The sequence below is a fragment of the Megalobrama amblycephala genome, linkage group LG4, assembly GCF_018812025.1.
Source record: "Megalobrama amblycephala isolate DHTTF-2021 linkage group LG4, ASM1881202v1, whole genome shotgun sequence".
Taxonomy (NCBI): domain Eukaryota; kingdom Metazoa; phylum Chordata; class Actinopteri; order Cypriniformes; family Xenocyprididae; genus Megalobrama; species Megalobrama amblycephala.
The window spans coordinates 10130453-10150962 of record NC_063047.1 but is presented as its reverse complement, the minus strand read 5'-3'; the positions used below and the strand labels follow the sequence as shown (position 1 = coordinate 10150962).

The window sequence follows — 20510 nt, the reverse complement described above, 5'->3', positions numbered from 1 at the left end:
CCACCTCAATAACAGCAACACACAATCAGTACATTGTACCCAACAATTTTTTAAGTACATGGTAATTAAAGATACCTAATATAAAGTGTGACCAAAATTTCAGAATTGCCTCATCTCACAACATACATTTGATCTATATTGTCATGTAATTGTACATACAGGACACACACTCACACGTCTCTGAAACAGTAGTTTCTTTTCATCTCACAGAACAGGAAATTCAAATCTCTCTTCCTCTCTGTCTCTCTTTCTCTTTGTCATTCTGTTCATTGCCCCAGAGAGCTGCAGACACACTTCGAGCAGATGCTGATAGGTGAGTAAACTTTATCATACTTTTTGTTTTTTGTTTTTTTTGTATTAAAATTTTTATCCCCAGAGATTTGTTACCAAAAAAGTTTTAATGACCAAAAAAGTCATAATTGGTTTTTTTTGTTTTTTTAAAGACCATTTTCATCTTTTTTGGCTGTGTTTTGCTGGTTTGTCTTAATTTTGTTTTTATAAATGCCCTCTTCACATGAGAATGAGAAAAAAAAGTGCTCTGACACAAGCTGAGGGTTGGCAGTTGGATCAAATATTGTTTTGAACTGGCCCATGCTTTTAACATATGCTTCTTTGCATAGACAGCATTATATTGTGACAGATTTACAAAATAATCTGTGCCACTACCTGTTCCGATCGAACGGAATAACCTTCGTTTCTCATCCCTGATAACTGGGCACATTCAGAAAGATTTTCAGAGAAGCAGGTGCTAAACACAGCCAGATGTGTGGGTGCTAAGCAGAGCACAAGGTTTGATGGATTTCCCCATGTTTTATTTCTATCATTAGTCCTTCTATTGTTGGGATTGACAGTATCAATTCTGCTTCCTCTTAATTACTGGACTGGATAAGATTCAGAACATTAATGTCATTTATGTGTAAATGTGTAATACAAAAATTAGTTGTTTTTGGAGATTAGTGCATCATTTTAGTATAATAAACTTTATACCAAAAGATGAAGGAGAGTTGGTATCTGAGGTAAAAGATACTGGCTTTCAACTGGTCACTCCAGTTCAAAATGAGCAGTTTTGTTTGTTGGTGTACAGACTAATAGGATGCTTCTCACAGCTTTTTTTGTGCACACAACAGTCACCTCAGTGACAGTCTTAATGAACTGCCATTTATTTATAAATGAGGAACAGAAATTCATTGGCTGCAGTCTTAAGGAGGTTTTTATTTCCTCTGTGACTAAAAGAGTCTGTGGAATGCATCTGTCTAAAGATGGATCGATCTCTGTTTCTCTACTGTTACGATGGATACAGAGAATTAGATAAAAGAGTGTTTTTTGGATGGCTAAGTTTTAGTGTTTAATCCACAGATGTAGAGAGTGCGTGTACAGGCTTCACTATACCAAAAATGTCCTTAATATTCAAAAATATCCTCTCTAATATGGTGAAACCTGTTAAACACTGACTAGTGTGCTGGACCTCACTAGTTATAAATTGGCCAAATCTTGTTTATATTTAAATCTAGTGTTTTGCACATGACATGGATGTCTATGAGATGACCTCACTATATTGTGAAGCAAACATAAGTGTGTGTGTGTGTTTTAGGGCGTGTATGTGTTTGAGAGTGCGTGAGCATGAGCAGCTGTTTCAGTTAGAATCAGTTATGAAGTCAACCTCAAACACCAGCATCCTGTCCATTACCTGTGTCTATATTTGAGTTAAATAGGCGAAAAAGAAATATTTTATTTTATTATACAGTCAAACCAAAATGTATTCAGACACCTTGAACATTTAATTCATTAATGTTTATTCACTATAGTTTAAAAAAATGGTAATAAAATATGACAAGATCTCAGAGTTAAACTGTGTCAGAAAAAATTAATCTTAATTATGTCAGATAACACTTAAGCAAAACATGGTCAGGGGCACAGTGTCTGAATAATTTTTGGTCCCAAATTTTTATCAATTTTACTGGTAGTCCACTGTATGAAGAATTTTAGTTTAGTTTAACTTTATTGTCTGTACAGATTTTCTGAACAGAAATTCATCTTCATCAATATCAAAAATATCAAAAATGTCTGAATCACTGTATATCTTTGTTGCAGATGGAATCATAAATTACTTTCTCTTTCTCTCTCTGCAGATATGCCAGTTCAGGACTTGACCGACAAGCAGGCGCATCAATGAGGAAGGTAAACCACAGGCACAGTTAACAACATCAGTCTTGGTAATGAGAATACGTAGTGTTGGGAACAAGAGCTACAGATACAACTTTAACATTTTCAGTAAAGAAAGGTGATGAAATATGCACCTATCTTATAAAACTTCTCTTGCTGATGTATCACTGGAGAAGATCTTTATTCATTTGAGAATCTTTTTTTGCAAGAAATTGAAGAAAAAGTTAGAAATGATTTGAAAAACACCAGGTTCGGCATTATATTATTCATGTTTGGACTTCATACAACATAATATACATTTTGCACTATTAAACAGGCGCAACAAATTATTTTTGATATTATTATAGATTTTATTTTTGTTTTAATATTAGATTAAAGGTATCGTCACCAGTCATGGGCGGGGTTTCCCTACTCTTACGTAGGAGTAGGGGGAAATATCAAACAGCGTGTTCTGAGAGATTGAAAATGATAAATGGGGATTATAAAAAAGTATTGGGTAGATTTTTACCATTATAGGCTGGTTGCTTATACACACTGTGGACACGCATCTGTGAATTTTGCATAACAGGTCCCCTTTAACATCAATTTATTTGTAATCTGTTATAGTATCTAATAATTGATCATTTCATTTTTATATATAGGGATAAAAAAATCCTGCACACTACCCCAACTTGCAATGCAGAAAGTATCACAATTTATTCAGCAACATCCCTTGACCTTCAGTAGGCATTTACCACATGACGGGACCGAAACGTTGCTGAATAAATTGTGATACTTTTTGAAAGTTGGGATACTGTGCAGGACTTTTTGTTATTGAGTTTTGGGAATAGCTTTCGCTTCACCCCTATCAGTTATCTGCAAGTCTGCAAGGTTAGTTGTTTATTGATAATGACTTTGATAGAAACCCTCACGACTTTGGTCTATGAGAACGGCGCAATTAGTAGCCTTCTGAAACAAGTAATCTATAAAACAAGTGCTATATTTCTTATGTGTCCTTCCTCTCCTCTCTCTAGTCTGTACATTATGCCTCTTTGAGGACCAAGCCCAAGAAGAAAAGCAAAGGTATGTTGATGAGACCCTGGGTTAACTCTGAGTATTTAGGTTGTGTTTTGTTATCCTGTCATGTGGTTGTCATTTAATATGTTGTGTGTTTGTGTTTGTGTGTGTAGGTTCCCTCAGTAGTGCCAGCAGAAGGCGTATTGCCTGCAAAGATCTGGGTCATGGTGACTGTGAAGGTTGGCTATGGAAAAAGAAAGACGCCACTGGCTACTTCACGCAGAAATGGAAGAAGTACTGGTTTGTCCTTAAAGACTCCAACCTGTACTGGTACACCAACCAGAACGTAAGCAAACAAACGAAATTCTCTTCCCTCTGGTGGTGAAGTCTGTTGGCTGTACGAAAGTGTGTGTGTGTAATGTCCTTTTATGATCCATTTCCACTTTTGGCATCACTAAAAAACCTCATAAACTCCACATCCACCTAGTTAATCTCGACTATTATTAGCAATTACACAATTATCAGCACATTCAGTACTCACTACTTTCACCGATGGCCAAGTCGCAGGCTCACAATGCTGGTGTGGTTTAGTTTTCTTGTCCACAAAATACGTATGTGTCATATGTTCTCAGTTTCAGAGATGCTGATCTTTGCACCTGCCATAGTTATGATGCAGAAATGATTTCTCTTGTTCTTTATTTGTTTGCTCAGGATGAAAAAGCAGAGGGCTTCATCAGTTTGCCAGAGTTTCGGATAGACAGAGCGATTGAGTGCAGGAGGAAACAGTGAGTGTTAGAAGACAACAAGAATCACTCTTTCTCTCTGTTGTGTTGGGTTTGCTGGTTTTGGGGCGGGTCTGTGTTTGAAGCCCATCGGCTAGCGGAATCTGGGTCACTGCGGAACTGCTCATCTCTCTTTTACAAACACACACACACACACACACACACACACACACACACACACACACACACACACACACACACACACACACACAGTAATTGATTGTAAACTAGATATTTGTGTCTGAATGTCTCTTTTTCTCTCCCTTTGTTTCAGTGCCTTTAAAGCATGTCATCCCAAAATTAAGAGTTTCTTTTTTGCTACAGATCATTTAGAGGAGATGAATAGGTAAGTGGTTTCAGAGCCCCTTTAGACTTCAGCTCCCCTTCCTGTTATTTCCTCTCACGTCTGTGCTTCCTGTTGCAGGTGGATGAATCGTTTAGGCTTGGCTGCGATTGGCTACACACCTGATGATCCGGTACCACGACCTGATGAAGGTGAGATCACATCCTGTGATGATATCATAAGCTCATAATGCTATGATCTCACTGAGTCTAGTTTCATTCCAGTCCATTTCATGAGTGATCGTACTTGAAGCAGTTGAAAAACCTAGTCTGAGTATCATGTTGTCATGTACATGTGATTCTGATGTCATTATTTTTGTTTAGATTATTGGAGTGAGAGTGACCAGGATGAAGTTGATGGGTCTATGACACTCAAACAGGACTCCACGTACCACCACAACCCCCCTGTGAGTAAAAACACATGAACACACGTGCATATATTCAGCCAAAAACATTCTCTTTGATTTTCTACCATCACACTGCTATCATACTGGTTCTAGTGCCTGTTCTCAATTGACATTTAAAAGGCTCATGAACTGCATTTTTTTTTTTTTTTTTTTTTTTTTTTTATTGTCAAGAAAACATCCTAATTTAGAATAAATAAGTTATTTTCTATCCTATCTCTTTTGAACACTCCATTTTGATAGGCGTGTTGCATTCAAGACTTGGAAGTAAACTCGCACTGCTATTGGGTAACAGTTTTGCGTAATAAAATGATTTTCAACGCCCCCGCCGTTACATGTGTGGAATTGTTTTGAAAACTTCCGATGTTAAAAAATTTCTTGTTACATAGTTAAAACATTTGCCAACAATATGCGTGTTAAATAAGTCTTTGTGGCAAATACATTTTAAGTACTTGTAGTTACCACAGTTATAATTGACAAAAGATAACTTGCGGTGTTTCGTGTAAACGGAATTATAAATGAATGTACCACTGTTTGTCACACTGTCGTTCTTATAGGCTATTCATAGTTCATCCTTTTCAATAAAGTGAAAAACGTATACATTGTCATTTGCAGTGTTGTGTTTTAAATAAAATGAAACATGATGTAATGTCTTACTGATAACAAAACAGATGTTGCTCATTGAAGCTTTTTTCAGGATTGCAGTGAATGGCTTTAAAGGGTTAGTTCACCCAGAAATGAAATTTCTGTCATTAGGTACTCACCTTCATGTCGTCCTAAACCTGTAAGACCTTCGTTCATCTTCTGAACACAAATTAAGATATTTTTGATGAAATCTGAGGGTTTCTGAACCACACATAGGCAGCAACGACATTGCGCCGTTTGAGTTCTAGAAAGGTAGTAAAGACATTGTTAAAATAGTCAATGTGACTGCAGTGGGTCAACCTTAATGTTATGAAAAATAACGACTTTATTTAACAATTTGAATTGACTTCTGTGTTTATGTCAGAACGCTGACTCATTATTGGCCGGCTCCTGCATCAGCATCACACACGTGTCGTGCTGCTCACGTGTACAACAGCGGCCAGTACTGAGCTGCCGTTATGACGTAGAACACGGAAGCCTTCATTGCATTCCCTACGTAAACTGCGTATGACAACAGTTCAAATGGTTAAAGTCTTTATTTTTGTTTTGTTTTTGTTTTATGATGCGATGAGAATACAAAAAGTATGTGGATGAACAGAAACACTTTCATCAAAAATATCTTAATTTGTGTTCTGAAGATGAATGAAGGTCTTACGGGTTTGGGACAGCATGAGGGTGAGTAATTAATGACAGAAATGTTTTTTTTTTGGGTGAACTAACCCTTTAAGTGGGTTAGTGTAGTGACTGCAGCATTACAGTATAAATACTCAGTACATATCAAAGGATTTGTATCAGACAAAGCAATAGTGACACATGATAAAAACACCGTTACACAGTCTCTCTGAAAAACCTGCGTCGAACTGTCTAAAAATGAATATGCAGTAAAATAAAGTGAACAAGCAAACAGTGTCTTACTGACGTGATCTAACTGGAACTTTGTTAAGATCAAGCTCATCCACGCTTATAATTTTAATGTTAGGATCACAAGGATGGCAATGTGCACAACTTGGCACTTCAAAACCTCTTGTAATTCTCAGAGGCATCCTCTGTTGTTTAGTTGCTGGAGTTTGCGTCTCTCTCATATTTACTACTATATGACATGCGTGAATTTTTGGGCAAGGCTGAAGAGGCAATGATGTAAAAGTAGGCGTTGATCTTCTGCAGAGGCGGTCTTTCAGGCACTATGACGTAATAATGTAAAAATTCAAAATGAGATGTTTTCTAAGCTTGGCTTCAATACAAGCTGTTTTTGGACTAATGGGGAAGATTTGAGTTCTGAAGCTTGCAGGATATTTTTATAGTACAAAAGATCAAGGAAAATTCCATTTCTCAGTTCATGACCCCTTTAAACCTCAAATCATGAACCATTGACATCAGACATCAGGAGACAGGATAATATCTCAAGTTTTTTTTTTTTTTCAATTTAAAGTGCATATCAAAATGACATGGTACAAAACTATATCAACAAATCTAAACACAAGCACACAGTGCAGCACCTCATTCATATTCTTATTCACTCCAACCACTTTTTCCCCTTCTGTCTAAAATATTTTTATTGACATATGTCATTAAATGTATCTATTTATATACTGTATTTATATAGAACAATATATTTTTGACAATTTTATATTATAACTACATTAGTTTAGTACATTAGTTTATTAATGTTTTATTTAGAACAAAATTAATATATACACTACTATTCAAATGTTTGGGGTCTATGTATGTTTTTTTTTTTAGTTAATTAATCCATTTATTAAGGATGCATTAAATTGATCAAACGTGCCAGTTAAAGACATGCATGTTAATACAAAAACAAATCAGTTTCAAATAAATGCTGTTCTTTGAACTTTCTTTTGATCAAAGAATCCTGAAAAAAAAATATCAGTTTCCACAAAAATATAAAGCAGCACAACTGTTTCCAATATTGATAATAAAAGATGTTCCTTGAGCACCAGATCATCATATTATAATGATTTCTGAAAGATCATGTGACACTGAAGACTGAATTCAGCTTTGCCATCACAGGAATAAATTATATTTTAAAATATATATTAACATAGAAAACAGTTATTTTACTCACCATGTTTGTTGGCAATATGTGAAGTAACATAGTCAGTTATGTCATTTTTTTGGCTCACGTCACTGGAAACTTTGGCCGGTTCTGAGAGAGGTTTGCTGAGCCCCGCCCTTCACACCAACACCATATTGGTTTGGCGTGTAGCAAACTCACTCTGTGGCTCTCTCTGACTATCATCTTATACCTCTAGCTTTCCCACTGACAGTTGACAATGATAATGAGCAGTGATTCTGTTGTCCTCAGGGAACTTCCTCCAGTCCATTTCCTGAGCGTCATTTTTCCAGCGGCTCCACATTCTCGCACTCCTCTGCCGAGGAGTCCCATTCTTCTTGCCGATCGTCCCATCGAGAACGCCGCTCATGGCAGGACCTGATTGAAACCCCCTTGACCAGCACAGGTCTACACTACCTGCAGACTGCAGAAGAGGAGGAGCCATCCCTGCTGTCACCTGACCAGCACCGGCAGGCCACGCTCCCCGCCCAGCGCCGCCGACCTCTGGAACGTGACGGGCCATTTCCATTGACTGACAGCGAGGAGTCCCGGCCCCGCCATCACACTCACAAGCAGCGCAGCCAGAGCCTCCCGCGCCACCGCGACACACATGGAGGACACTCGCACCGCAGCACTCGTACACACGCTCACGTGCACACGCACGGCACTCTAAGGCCAAGAACTCATCTCCATGAGGAAGAGGAGGAGGAAGAGGAAGAAAAGCAGGTGAGGAAAGGCAGCAGCAGGAGGCCTGAAAGCGACGAGAAAGTGTCTGATGGCACGGATGGCCTGCAGGAGTTGTACCGATCGCTGGAGCAGGCCAGTCTCTCGGCTTTCGGCCAGCAGAGGCCTTCCACTAAACAAGAGTTCAGACGCTCCTTCATCAAACGCAGCAATGACCCCGCCACAAATGACCGACTGCACCGCATACGGGTTCTCCGCTCCACGCTGAAGGTATGCAAACACAGGAAGCAATGGACGCTTTTCACACTTTTCCCACGGTTTGGAATGTGGAAGTAAATATAACATGGTAGATTTCTATTAGAAACCCCATGTATTATAATACAAAATATAGTTTTGTAAATGTACACTACCGTTGAAAAGTTTGGGGTCAGTATAGTTTTAATGTTTTTAAAAGAAGTCTCTTGTGCTCACCAAGGCTGCATTTATTTGATCAAAAATATAGTAAAACAGTAATATTATGAAGTATTATTACAATTTAAAATAACTGTTTTACTTTTATATATAATTAAATTTATTCCTGTGATGACAAAGCTGAATTTTCAGCATCATTACTTCAGTCTTCAGTGTCACATGATCCTTCAGACAGAAATCATACTAATATGCTGATTTGGTGCTCAAGAAACATTTTTGTTATTATTATAAGTGTTGTAAAAAGTTGTGCTGATTAATGTTAGTCAGATTTCTTTCAAAAAATAGAAAGTTCAAAAGAACAGGGTTTATTTTAAATAGAAGTCTTTTGTCACAATATAAATGTCTGCCACTTTTGATCAATTTAATGCATCCTTGCTGAAAGGATGAAGATAAAGAAGAGAAAACAAGAAAACAATCTTACTGATCCTAAACTTTTGAATGGCAGTGTACATTACAATTTTTAATAATGAATATATGAAAAAAAATTGCAGAAATGTGTGATCACAGTCTGTGAACAGATCAAAGTTCAATTCTGCCAATTGAATTTAGAGAATCTCTGTAAACAAATCTAGAGGAATCTAATGGGCACTTCTAGAGGATCTTCATAAACATTTAAGAAGACTGTAGGAGCTATCTGAAAAGTAAAGAGGAAGAGTTATAAACCTCATCAGCTTAGCTCATGAATATTAATTGGGTGACTTGGGTGTTTGTGTAGTAGTGTTAACTGATTCAAATTTTTTTCCAAAGAAAAATAAAACTTAAATATAATGATTATTTTCCAAAAAATGTGAACATTTAGAAATTACTGAATGCTAAATCAATTACACTTGTTGCTACTCCCCTGCAAGCAACAATTGTAATTGATTTAGCTTTTAGACATTTCTAAATTTTCACATTTATAAAGTCAGATTTACGTGTTATAAAGTCAGAATTGCACGATATAAAGTCAGAATTGCGTGATATAAAGTTAGAATCGGAGTTATAAAGTCAGAATTGCATGATATAAAGTCAGAATAATTGCGAGTTATAAAGTCAGAATTGCATGATATAAAGTCAGAATTGCGAGTTATAAAGTCAGAATTGCGAGTTATAAAGTCAGAATTGGGAGTTATAAAGCCAGAATTGCGAGTTATAAAGTCAGAATTGCATGATATTAAGTCAGAATTGCGAGTTATAAAGTCAGAATTGCATGATATAAAGTCAGAATTGCGAGTTATAAAGTCAGAATTGCGAGTTATAAAGTCAGAATTGCATGATATAAAGTCAGAATTGCGAGTTATAAAGTCAGAATTGCGAGTTATAAAGTCAGAATTGGGAGTTATAAAGCCAGAATTGCGAGTTATAAAGTCAGAATTGCATGATATTAAGTCAGAATTGCGAGTTATAAAGTCAGAATTGCATGATATAAAGTCAGAATTGCGAGTTATAAAGTCAGATTTGCATGATATAAAGTCAGAATTGCGAGTTATAAAGTCAGAATTGCATGATATAAAGTCAGAATTGCGAGTTATAAAGTCAGAATTGCATGATGTAAAGTCAGAATTGCGAGTTATAAAGTCAGAATTGCGAGTTATAAAGTCAGAATTGGGAGTTATAAAGCCAGAATTGCAAGTTATAAAGTCAGAATTGCATGATATAAAGTCAGAATTGCGAGTTATAAAGTCAGAATTGCATGATATAAAGTCAGAATTGCGAGTTATAAAGTCAGAATTGCATGATATAAAGTCAGAATTGCGAGTTATAAAGTCAGAATTGCGAGTTATAAAGTCAGAATTGGGAGTTATAAAGCCAGAATTGCGAGTTATAAAGTCAGAATTGCATGATATTAAGTCAGAATTGCGAGTTATAAAGTCAGAATTGCGAGTTATAAAGTCAGAATTGCGAGTTATAAAGTCAGAATTGCATGATATAAAGTCAGAATTGCGAGTTATAAAGTCAGAATTGCGAGTTATAAAGTCAGAATTGCATGATATAAAGTCAGAATTGCGAGTTATAAAGTCAGAATTGCGAGTTATAAAGTCAGAATTGCATGATATAAAGTCAGAATTGCGAGTTATAAAGTCAGAATTGCGAGTTATAAAGTCAGAATTGGGAGTTATAAAGCCAGAATTGCGAGTTATAAAGTCAGAATTGCATGATATTAAGTCAGAATTGCGAGTTATAAAGTCAGAATTGCGAGTTATAAAGTCAGAATTGCATGATATAAAATCAGAATTGCGAGTTATAAAGTCAGAATTGCGAGTTATAAAGTCAGAATTGCATGATATAAAGTCAGAATTGCGAGTTATAAAGTCAGAATTGGGAGTTATAAAGCCAGAATTGCGAGTTATAAAGTCAGAATTGCATGGTATTAAGTCAGAATTGCGAGTTATAAAGTCAGAATTGCATGATATAAAGTCAGAATTGCGAGTTATAAAGTCAGAATTGCGAGTTATAAAGTCAGAATTGCATGATATAAAGTCAGAATTGCGAGTTATAAAGTCAGAATTGCGAGTTATAAAGTCAGAATTGGGAGTTATAAAGCCAGAATTGCGAGTTATAAAGTCAGAATTGCATGATATTAAGTCAGAATTGCGAGTTATAAAGTCAGAATTGCGAGTTATAAAGCCAGAATCGCGAGTTATAAAGCCAGAATTGCGAGTTATAAAGTCAGAATTGCATGATATAAAGTCAGAATTGCGAGTTATAAAGTCAGAATTGCGAGTTATAAAGCCAGAATCGTGAGTTATAAAGTCAGAATTGCGAGTTATAAAGTCAGAATTGCATGATATAAAGTCAGAATTGCGAGTTATAAAGTCAGAATTGCGAGTTATAAAGTCAGAATTGCGAGTTATAAAGTCAGAATTACGTAATATGAAGTCAGAATTGTGAGAAAACGTTTAGTGGCGGAAACAAGCATCCATAGATTTTTGACGTTTCAGTAACTTAAAGAATTTCAAAACGTCAGCTAATCAGATGAGTTGAGCATCTCGTGTTCTGAATCCTCTCTCTCTCCTCCCCGTCACCTTACAGGCAAAGGAGGGTGACTTGGCCATAATCAGTCAGGTGCTAGACGATCCTTGTTTGACCTCGAGGAAGTTTCGTGAATGGAAGCAACGTAACCACGAGCTCTTCCTGGATATCTGTGAGTTCAGCTCTGCCCCATTGGAACCGCCCAGCGATTCCAACGACCTTTCACCTCTCTCGCCAACGCTGATGATGCACACTCACTCTTTCATAGAAACGCACGTGTGAAACACTGTCACGCACCCGCACGACTAACAGTCACATGCTGAAAATACAGACATAAAGGTATATGAATAACCTGAGTTGTGCGTTTCAAACCCACACACACACACACACACACTTTGAAAAACACTGTGGATCCAGACTGTCTTCACTTTTTCCTTGACGGATGACCTGATACTGCCCTCCTCCCGATCGTGAGTGACACCAGATCAAACCAATACACTGTAAGATCAATGTCAAAGAAATGACCCAGCCTCCAGAACTACTGCAGACAGACACGCAGGCACTGACACCGGAAGGTGACTCAAACTGCTCATCATGGAGGTGAAAGTGTTACCTGCACATCTACAGCTCATTGCAAACTCTGTACAATAGATTTCATCACGGCCACAGTTTGAGACAGATGGAAGAAAGGCCCTGTGAGGTGCCCGCTGCATGCCTGAAGAATCATCTTTTCAGATTAATTGACCACCAGTTGAACAAAATAGGACCGTATATAAAAACGAATCTCTTATTTTTGTCTCTGATTGGAGTAAAAAAAACAAATCTTTTTTTATATCTTCTGAAGATTTTGTTCACTTGTTTATTTGATTTTTTTTCCTTCCCTCGGAATGCTGCAGGAAGAGCACTCATGTAGCCATGGGCAACAGGCTTCACTCTGTTACCAAGCAACACCGCCCTACTGTGTTACTCTATACAACTCTCGAAGCAAGCAAGAGTGTTGGAAAGTGTGTGTGTGTGTGCGCGTATGTCTGTGTGTGTGTGTGTAATAGAGAAATGAGAGAAATAAAGCGAGTCAGATGGATGCAGAACAGTCTCTTTTTGAGAGTTTGATGACATTTGTGTTCGTATATGGGAAAAGATGAACTCCTGGCAGGTAGTAACGTGTTTAATTTGGCTTCTTTAGAATATTTATATTATAGCTAAACTCATGCATGGTTTAAAAAAGTATTACTATATGCTATCAGGCCAGAGAACAGTCTGTATATAAGAACATATTATTTGCATAGCTGCATCCTCTGTTTAAAACTGTGAATTGTACTCGTGAATGCAATCTTTTGACTCTGCAAACGCAGGACCTTTCTACTCTCTATTTTTTTCTACAAAAAAAGACAACAAAAGATGAAAAGCTTTGCTTCTCTGATGTTATGACTGTTTTTGCTTGTTTCCGGGTCTTTGCTGGTCATTACCTCTGAGCTATGGGCTACATTCAGGTTGTTAGTTTCTGTTTGCTAATGTACGTGTCCCTTAGACAGACTCCACTAGCCTAAAGTGAACATTTTATTCCCTTTTGCAATTCTGGACGTCAGTGGCTCAGGATTCTAGAATTGGATAAAGTAAAATGGGAGAGAATTTGAGGTTAAAATACAAAGAAATCAATTGGTTCATTCCCGGCTGTGGAGTGCAAAATGTACCCCTGCTAAATGTTGTGTGTGTGTGTGTGTGTGTGTGTGTGTGTGTGTGTGTGTGTGTGTGTGTGTGTGTGTGTGTGTGTGTGTGTGTGTGTGTGTGTGTGTGTGTGTATATGTGTGTGTGTGTGTCTTCTCATTTTTTCCACATTAAAAAGTCATCGAGACACATTTGTTTTTTTAATGCAGCCCTGCATATGTGCTCAGTGTTACAGTTATGTTTGATTGTCACTTTTTAGAATCTGGTGGGATGTATTTTAATTGAATAGAATGTACTTATTCAATGGCTTGTTAATTGTAAATTTCATTGGAACAAACGCACACACACTACCCACACAGACTTTCATGTCCGTGGTCGATGCTTTCTTACCAAAGCGAGTCTCAAAATCACATCTGCCCGTTACTGTTACCGTTTTAATGATTCTTTTTACGTACAATGTTAGTTACACTTTACTGTGTTTCATCTCATGGCGTGTGTGTGTTTGTATGTATGTGAGTGTGTGAGTGTTATCCAGGCCATCGGGGTTTCACTGTGGTTTTAAGGGCATGTCCCCCCCCTCTCCCCCCCACACGGCTATGCTGTATAAGGTGTAAGTTGCACTGCAACATTGAGACGGAACATATTGCTCTTTTTTCAAGGTTTTCTTTCAAAAATTTCCCCTTCTGTATATTAAAACACCAGGAAGAGCCTGATATTTATTCACAGTATTATTCAAAGCTAACCCTCTTTGCTTTCAGAAATATAAATACATATATAAATATATATAATACAGATTGTAAAATGTTAAACTAATAAACTGAGTTCTCTGCACTCTGCATTTGTGTGTTGTGTGATGCTTCCAATGTCCAGGGAAATCACAAGCTGAAATGCATCTGTATGTCCCTCAATTCTGCTGTACATCCACCGACATGCAATACCAATTTCACTTGGTTTATCAAAGAAACGATCAGTCTTGTCAACCGCAAGAATCTTACCACCTAACCAACATCATATAGATTTTAGTATAGATTATCTGTACATTCTTATTTAATTTAATTGAAATAAACTTTTGTTCTCCCACTTCTAAAATCAAAATGTATCACTTGATTACTTGTCTCTGCACATTAAACTGCAATGGGGGACAAATTATAGGCATACATTTGAAGTGTGCAGCCTATTTCTTCAAATAACCCAATTTGGCCATAAGACAGGTTTTTTCATTTACCAAGCCAATTGAAGCTTGGTTTGCATTAATAATAAAAACAATAATAATAAAATCAATAGTAAATATAGCTTCAAGCAGCTATGATGGGCCCAAGCTCGGTCTCACCATAGGCATTTAAAACATAAAACAGTTGGTGTCCATGTGATCACAAGCCACAACAGCCACATCCATGAGATAATTTACATTTAGGTGAATTGTGTCATAGAATGTTATAGGTCAATTTCAAATGAGTGCAGAATATCATCCTAATTTGCCATGTCTGTGTTTTTCCTCAGACAACCTCTATAAAAATTCCAGAGCAAATGACACACAATTCAACAGTACTCTGAGAAATGTAATCCAGTCTTAATGCGAATGTCTGTGATTGCTGATGTTGTGTTATCCTAACACTTCTCTTCATGTGTTTTTTGACCTCCTTTAACTGTCATTTGTGCAATAATCTTATGCACCAAAGCATGCTTTCATTTAATTTCAATATTTGTTATATACGATGAAAAAATAAAATTATAATAGAGCCAAATCACAGAACCTGCAAAGACGATTTTAATATCAGTCTCAGGTAATAGTAAGGGACAAGTCTAGATTTTTCTGCTCACTTATGCAAGTTTATTTTAAACAGCCACTTTTATAAAATCATGTGAAATTTACTTAAATATGGATTTTTAATGAAATTTGAATTATATCAATAAATAATTAATTTAAAGACATGCGTAACGCCCATGTCTAGAAAACACACACTCTCTGTAAAAAAATAAAAAAATAAAAAATGTGTTCGTCTTGTATGAATCAGTACATGAAATCACAGGTGTGTCGGGTAATAATAATTGTAACTCAAACAACATTTTAAAACTAGTCTTGTTCGAATAGTGATATAGTGTCATGGTTCAATTTCAAAGTATGAAGTTATCATTTGCAGTTCAAATTTTTTATCAATAAATGGGTAATCAGTAAAAGGGTTAAAAGACCACTAATCAACACTGTAAAACACACACACACACACACACACACACACACACACACACACACACACACACACACACACACAGAAAGAGTGAGACTGAGGGAGTGAGGGGGGAGGACAGAGAGAAGGAGAGAGAGTGTGAAAAATCTGACTTCCTGTTGGTCGGAGCTAATAACTGTAAATTAGAAAGTTGTCCAGCTTAATGAGATCAATATGTGTGCCAAGTTTGGTGACTGTAGGTTAAACTAACCCCCCACTTTTGTCAAAAGGTGGCACTATAGAGGCTCTCCTCCCCACCCATTTCTAAGGATTTGTCCAATCCTGACATGCATGTCGAGTTTCACGCAATTTGAAGCATGCTAAGAGTCTCAAAAGCATCCAAAACAAATACTAAAGTTCGATCTGTTGTTATGGCAACAATGTTGGAAAAATATCAAAAATCTTTTCACAGGTCTACATTTGCCATGTCTTGACATTACTATGATGAAGTTTGAGATAAGAGGTTGATCTCAAAGCATTTTGAAAGTGACACAATTCCTGTTGCTGGTTTGTGGCACTATAACTTTGACTCACAATAGTCACATCCATGTGAACACACAGCGCCTACAACAAACACAAAGCTGAAGTTTCATAAAAATCAATCAATGTATGCAGATGTTATAACACACTTCCTGTTTCCCTTATCTCGCCATAAATTCGTTGCCTCGCCATGGGCAAACCGTTTGAGATATTAAAAATCCACTCGCAAATTGGCATCCTTGATGTCTTGACTTCAAGCTGACCGAGTTTGGTGGTGGTCCTAAGAGGAATATATCAAATTCCAGAGCATGCGTTTTTCAAACAACCCATAATAGCTGACTTCCTGTTGAGCCAGCGTATAACTTAGAGCATGAAAGTTGTTAGGCCCCATGAGATTTATACATGTACCGAGTTGAAATACAGACCAAGTTTTCAGACTCCATTCAAGGGGCCGCCATAGAGCCCCTGTGCCACGCTCGGGCCCCAGCCTCTGCAGAGTTTTTAAGCATGTTAAGGTCCCCAAAAATCCCTGGATGGTTGAAAAAAATTATAATTCTCCTTAGAAAAACAACAGGGCCCTGCGCCTTAGTGGCCTTAATAATAGTAATAATTAATATGAGAAGCCCTTCAGGAATATTCTCTCGCGTTTTGAGGGCTTTCATGACTCCTCCTGCTTTCCGTAGTGAGACTGAAGGGGGCGGGACCGGCATGGCGGCCAAGGTGAGTTTCTCTTCCAACTGAGTTAGTTCAAATGATCATGTGTATTCCTTTATAGAATGTCCATTCTGCTGCAGAGTATCACGCTTCTTGTCAAGTATCATTTCTTCATATCAGTTGCACTGCAGTGACAGTTGTTAATCAGAGCGTGAGCACGGTGTTTGTTAAACCAGAGCGAAGAGCATGCTAAACTCTCACTCTAATAATCTTTTTGAGGCACCTGTCTCTAGACTGGCAGCTGACTCGTTTTGACTCTATCACTTTCTGTCGCTTAGAGGACTGACAAGACAGCTTTTGGTTTGGGATTATTACACGCTGTAAATCGTCTTCTCTTGCTTCAGTCCATTAAACTAATACACATAATGTGCTTAAGGGAAGATCAAGACGCTGAAAGGGGCAAAAAGCTCAGCTAGGACAAAGCTACTACAAAAATATATTATATCATAGTTATATGTTATAGTTATTATAGCTATATGTTATTATACTACAAACATGTTCACTGAAATCTGCACAACATATACATTTACCATAAATGTACCATGTTTTTGGACATGAACTATGGTAGTAACATGTAAGTTCTATGGTGTATATGAACATGCAGTACTTCAGTGTGATGGTATTATGGTCAACCACTAAAGTGAGTCTGAAATAATAAAATATTGTGTTTAATCCTCAGATTCTGAAGTATGCAGCGCTTCCTGCTGCTGTGGTGGGTTTGGGCTCCGTCAGAATTTATTCAATGAATGAGAAAAAAAACGACAAGCTAATATCTCCAAGAGAGGTAAGAAAAGTATACACCATACTATTAGCAGTATGTTAATTTCACCTGTGTGAACTGCTACATTTGCCAAAATGGATGAACAAAAATGTTAGGTACTAAGTTACTGTTGAAATGTTCGTAAGAAGTGATTATGTACTCTATCATTTAAACATTTGGGGTCAGTAAGCTTTGTTGTTGTTGTTTTTGGAAGAATATTGATCCAAAGCAACAAATATTTATATGGGCGGTTTACCAGACAGAGATTAAGACTAGTCCTAGAATAAAATGGCCCTTTAAACCAGATTAACAGAATCTGCTTTCTCTGTCATGGTTGCAAATAGTCCTAGACTTAGTATAGTCCAGAGTTTAATAAGATGATTTCCTGGAGGAAGACTAGAGCTACTCCAGGAATAAAATTGAGGCTTAAATTAAACCTACCAGGAGGCAGGTTTAACTTCAGATTAACGTTGTGTTTCAAAGAAGACGCATTTATTACTTATATATATATTTTATTTATTTATTCAGTCAAGTAACCCAATCAAACAGGACTTTCACTTCCCATCATGCTTTGCACCAGGCTGAAGTGGGAGAGTAAATGTTGAATAGTGTTATTTTATGCATTTTTAATAAAGATGAGAATATGGTGAGACTTCTTACTGTTTAATGTTCTATTATGTAAAAGTTTTTGTTATGATAGTGTTTTTTGGAGATTACCATTGTGGTGAAGTGTTGAGCTTCTGCTTGGGTTGAGGACCTGCTAACAAGAATTGCCTTTTTTATGTAATGAAGCAATCACTATGATAGTGCTTTGGATCAAACCAGTATCATTTCTAGACTGCCAACACCGATTATCACATGTGTAAATATGTTTAGTTTGTTGCTACATAAAGGACAAAACAAAAGCATTGATGATTATTATATATACAGAATTCATCTATTTAAAAAGAATTGATTACAAACAGATTTCCAGGCATTTCTTTTTTTTCCAGAGCTGATGTATTTTGCTTGCTTTAAAATAAATGTCTGTTGTTTAGTTAAGTTTTTATATTGGAGTCTTTTTGCTGCCATTGTTTTTCTTGGATTTGATTTGATCTGGTTTATTTTAAGTCTGGACTCCATAGTCCAGGTTTTAGTAATCTGTACTTAATCTGTGTTTCAGAAAGCCATTTTTTAAACCACGATGAACTATTCTGGATTAAGGCCTATCCTAGTTCAATTAAAACCCTGTCTGGGAAACCGCCCCATAATGTTACAAAATACTTTTATTTAAAATAAATCCTGAAAAAATATATATATCGTGTTTTACATAAAAATATTAAGCAACAACTGTTTTAAATAATAGTAAGAAATGTTTCTTGAGCAGCAAATCAGCATATTAGAATGATGAAGACTGGAGCGATGATGCTGAAAATTCAGCTTTGCCATCACAGGAATAAATTACATTTTAAAATATATTCAAATATAAATATATTGATCAAATAACATATATTGATCAAATAAATGCAGCCTTGATGAGTGAGAGTGAGAGACTTCTTTCAAAAACTTTCAAACATTTTAAAGACCCCATTCTTTTGAACAGCAGTGTGTTAGTGGTAAATATATCACCATGACCTCTGTTTCTCTTTCTGCCTCTGTCCAGTTATCTATCTACTCCCCAGATGCTCCTGCTGTGCAGTTTGTGGAAGAGCAGCCTGGTGTACTGCAGACAGGGCTGGGGGTCGTGAGGGTGGGCCTGCAGTCGTATGTCAGATCCTTGCAGGTCTGGTACACATGCTGTCCTTTCACAATGTGATAATGAATTAGCTTGTCATTAGCCATGTTTTTCAATCTATTTTTATGCACATTTTTGGAAATTGCATAAAAAATGCTGGATGGAAACACTAAGATTCACATAAATTCAAAAAATGTGCATACAAATCTTATGCGCTCAATTGAGTCAGATAATTTTCTTTTATCCAATAAGAAGACATGCACATAAACTACGATGGAAAGACATATACAGAATAAACCCCTCAAATAAAAAACTCAACACTGGATGTGACTGGATAACTGGTCTAACCACTGGATCAGTTTTATTGCACAGCATCTCAAATGTTGGTTTAGTTATTCTGAATTGCCTGAGCCAAATTCTGTCATCAGAATGATTTTGTATAATGACCTCCCAGAACCACCTCACACGATTGCATTCATAAACACCAAACATCAGAACGCAAGATAACATGACAGCATGTGTTGTGTTTTATCTGCCTGCTCTAAGTCATTTATGATGGAGGAAAATAGAGCCACAGTGGCTTCCCCGATTGCAGCATCTTCCATTTTCATTACAGATAATTCCCAGGAAGAGGTTATTTTGTTCTCTTGAAAACACGGGATGGAAACGCTGCTTTATTTGCAAAAGTTCTATGCTATATCCCAAATTTGCATATAAGTTAATTTCGCAACTTTGGATGGACACATTCCTATTGTTAGATGATTGAAGAAGTGTGAGTTTATTAAGGACTGTCTATTATTATTCTCTCTTCTTTTAACAGAGCGCCTACACTTCAGTCAAATTTGGAGTGATATCTGTTTACCAGGCCGGGCAAGGTAAGCCTGACGTGCGCGATTGAGCAAGAGCCATGAAATGTCTGTAAACCTGACCTTTAACCCATGACCTTCTCATTTTAGACACGTATCACTTCCTTCGAGATCCACCCCCTGGCTTCCTGCCCAGAGTGGGTGTCATCGGTGTGTCCGGATTGGGTGGCCTGATTCTGGCACGCAAGGGTATGCTGAGTGTGTGGTTACTGCATGTTGTTTTACTGTTTAAATCGATTAGGAAGCAGCATCTGTGTGTATGCGTGTTTTTGCCCAGGCTCTCGTTTAAAGAGGATTGTCGTACCTCTTGGACTGGCTACCGCTGGCACTGCAGTATGTTACCCCACGCAGACTGTAGCAGTCCTGAAGGTACATTCTCTCTCTCTCTCAAAAATAAATAAAAAAAAAATTCTACAGACTTGATGTAAATTGCTCTCAAACCTATGAAATCTTGTCTCTTATCATCTCAAATATATTTCTCCTTTATTTTTGCTATTTTTCTTATAGATCACAGGTAAAAAGGTGTATACTGTCAGTTCATCTGTTGCTTCAATGTTGAAATCCAAACCAAAGGAA

General features: G+C 37.0%; 1 protein-coding gene across 1 annotated transcript in view; it reads left to right on the top strand.

Moving 5' to 3' along the window:
• Window positions 1–17344, top strand: part of si:ch211-26b3.4 (connector enhancer of kinase suppressor of ras 2) — a 57078-nt gene extending 39734 nt beyond the window's left edge. Inside the window, exons 14-24 of the mRNA XM_048187347.1 lie at window positions 279–313; window positions 2130–2178; window positions 3177–3225; window positions 3333–3505; window positions 3871–3944; window positions 4216–4287; window positions 4366–4436; window positions 4608–4690; window positions 7656–8357; window positions 11571–16600; window positions 17274–17344. Of these exons, the coding sequence (XP_048043304.1) occupies window positions 279–313; window positions 2130–2178; window positions 3177–3225; window positions 3333–3505; window positions 3871–3944; window positions 4216–4287; window positions 4366–4436; window positions 4608–4690; window positions 7656–8357; window positions 11571–11792 (1530 nt within the window). The 3' untranslated portion in view covers window positions 11793–16600; window positions 17274–17344. The remainder of the gene's footprint in view (window positions 1–278; window positions 314–2129; window positions 2179–3176; window positions 3226–3332; window positions 3506–3870; window positions 3945–4215; window positions 4288–4365; window positions 4437–4607; window positions 4691–7655; window positions 8358–11570; window positions 16601–17273) is intronic.
• The last annotated feature ends 3166 nt before the right edge of the window (window positions 17345–20510 follow it).